Source organism: Guillardia theta, assembly GCF_000315625.1.
Source record: "Guillardia theta CCMP2712 unplaced genomic scaffold GUITHscaffold_47, whole genome shotgun sequence".
NCBI lineage: Eukaryota > Cryptophyceae > Pyrenomonadales > Geminigeraceae > Guillardia > Guillardia theta.
The window spans coordinates 231135-233480 of record NW_005434627.1 but is presented as its reverse complement, the minus strand read 5'-3'; the positions used below and the strand labels follow the sequence as shown (position 1 = coordinate 233480).

General features: G+C 57.5%; 1 protein-coding gene across 1 annotated transcript in view; it reads left to right on the top strand.

Moving 5' to 3' along the window:
- Positions 1 to 2047, top strand: part of GUITHDRAFT_110696 (hypothetical protein) — a gene marked incomplete at both ends in the record, with an annotated part of 4682 nt that extends 2635 nt beyond the window's left edge. The window contains 4 exons of the mRNA XM_005830205.1: positions 58 to 306; positions 360 to 937; positions 1153 to 1899; positions 2024 to 2047. Of these exons, the coding sequence (XP_005830262.1) occupies positions 58 to 306; positions 360 to 937; positions 1153 to 1899; positions 2024 to 2047 (1598 nt within the window). The remainder of the gene's footprint in view (positions 1 to 57; positions 307 to 359; positions 938 to 1152; positions 1900 to 2023) is intronic.
- Positions 2048 to 2346: the final 299 nt, after the last annotated feature.

The window sequence follows — 2346 nt, the reverse complement described above, 5'->3', positions numbered from 1 at the left end:
ACATCGCGCCCTACCTCCAACCACACTGCAAGTCACTCACGATCGGCTCTTGTCCAGTCCTCATCAACGGGTTCGGCCAGATCGCCCTCAACTTCGCAGTCTTTGCTGGGCTGGCAGCAGGGACGGGAACCACCAAGGACACGGTCGCGACCGTCTACTTCGGCCTCGCCTGCACCTTCAGCTCCACCATCCTCGTGCTGGGAGCACTCAAGAGCCGCGGGGAGATGGAGACAAGTGAGGATGCTGTTGACTTGTGGGGAGCTGGGGTGGAGCTGGGGGTCGGAGTTGTCGAGATGTGGCGTCTGTGTTGTCTGAACATCATGTTTCTCTTGTCTTGCACGCTGATTCTTGTCCATCAGTGCACGGGCAGATCATTCTTGGTCTCATGGTTCTGCAAGATATCACTGCCGTCCTCGCCCTTTCCATCCTCTCGGGCTTCGACAAGTCCGTGGAGAACCCTCCTCCCATCGGGCAAGTCATCGGCGTCATCATCGGCGAGCTCATCGCGATCATGGTCGTCCTCATCTTCCTCAACAAGTTCGTCCTCACTCCTCTCTTCCGCCTCTTTGCCGTCAACGGCGAGATGCTCTTCATCGGTACCTTCGCCTACGCCCTCGGCGTCGCCGGCATCTGCTCTCAGTTCGGGCTGGCGGAGATCGGAGCTTTCTATGCAGGCGTCAGCGTTGCCGCCCTGCCCTACAGGCTTCAGATCGAGACCAAGGTAGAGCCGATCAAGGCCTTCGGAGTCGTTCTCTTCTTCTTCATCCTCGGCATCGACCTCCACCTGACCCCTGAGGGACTCCGGGAAGCAGCGCCCATGGCAGTTGCGGTCGCACTGCTGACGGTGTTTGTGCTGCCGTCGCTCATGTGGTTGTGCGGGATGATGGCGGGAGTGGACGGGAGGTCAGCGTTCTTGATCGGAAATACGATCAACCAGGTCGGGGAGGGGAGGGGAGGAAGGAGAGGAGAGACGAGGAGAACTGGGAGAAAGTGAGGATTGAGAAGGAGGGGGAGGGAGACAGAGGGCGGTAGCGAGGCAGGAGTGGAGAAGACGACGGGACGACAGAAGGAGGAGCGAGGATAGGAGAGAAGAGGAGAGGCAAGGACAGGAGAGGAGGAGGGTTGGAGCTTTAGCTGACAGGATGCAATCAGGTCTCAGAGTTCTCGCTCATCATCGCCTCTCTCGCCAAGGGCTACGGGGTCTTCGACGAGAAGATCTTCATGATCATAACCCTCGGCACCCTCATCACGCTTCTCCTCTCCTCCTCCGGCCACGTCCTCGCCGATCAGATCTACGGCAAGATCAGCTGCCTTCTCTACCCCCTGGACAAGTGGTGCAGGGTGAAGGAGGAGGCGGAGGAGGCGTTCCTGATGGAGCAACACGTTGTGCTCCTAGGATTCAACGAGGCCGGGTTCGAAGTCGCTGAATTCTTCCGCAAGCGCGGCAAGGACGTGCTCTGCATCCACCTCGACGCCTCCCTGCATGAGACGTTCCAGAGGATGTTTGTGCTCGGGCAGGCAGCACGGGACGTAGGAGGAGGAGGAGAAGGAGGAGGGAAGAAGGAGGAGGGAGAAGTCAGCGCGGAACAGGTCAAGCCAATGTTTGAGGAGTGTATGGAAGACGGGAAGGAGGGGGAGGAGAAGAATGGGGAGGAGAAGAAGGAGAACGGGAAGGAGGGGGAGGAGAAGAAGAAGGAGAACGGGAAGGAGACGAGGAAGGAGAACGGGAAGGGAGGAGGGAAGGAGGAGGGGAAGGATGTTGAAAATCCTCTCCCTCCTTCGTCACAGACAGGAAGCAACATCTACTCGCAGTATGCTGATCCTGAGAACCCTGAGAGCTGGCACCACTACTCCCTCCACTCTGCGAGCCTCGTGGTGTCCTGCCTGCAGGATAGGACGGTGAGGAGGAGGATAGGGGGAGGGAGAGGAGGAGAGACAGACGGGAGGAGAAGGACTAAGAGGAGGAGATGGTGGCGGAGGAGTTGGAGGAGGGTGTCTGAATGATGCTGATTGCAGGAAACAGATTCTGCTCTTGCGGCCGAATTGAAACATCATGGTAACAAGAGATTGAGACCAGAGAGGAGGAGGAGGAGGAGGAGAGGAGGAGAGGAGGAGAGAGGGGGGGGGGGGGGAGAAGGGAGGGAGGAGGAGGTAGTTGTACCACCAGATTTCTGGTAACTTAGATGGTGAGTCTCGTAATAGCCCATCTCCTGCTCACTCCTTCCCTTCTTCAAACTCCTCTCAACTGCCACACAGCTTCATCAAACATTTTATTAACACTTCTTCTCCTTATGCAGTTTTTAATTAATTGGTGGGGGAACCTACGACTATCCTCGGGGCGGATGC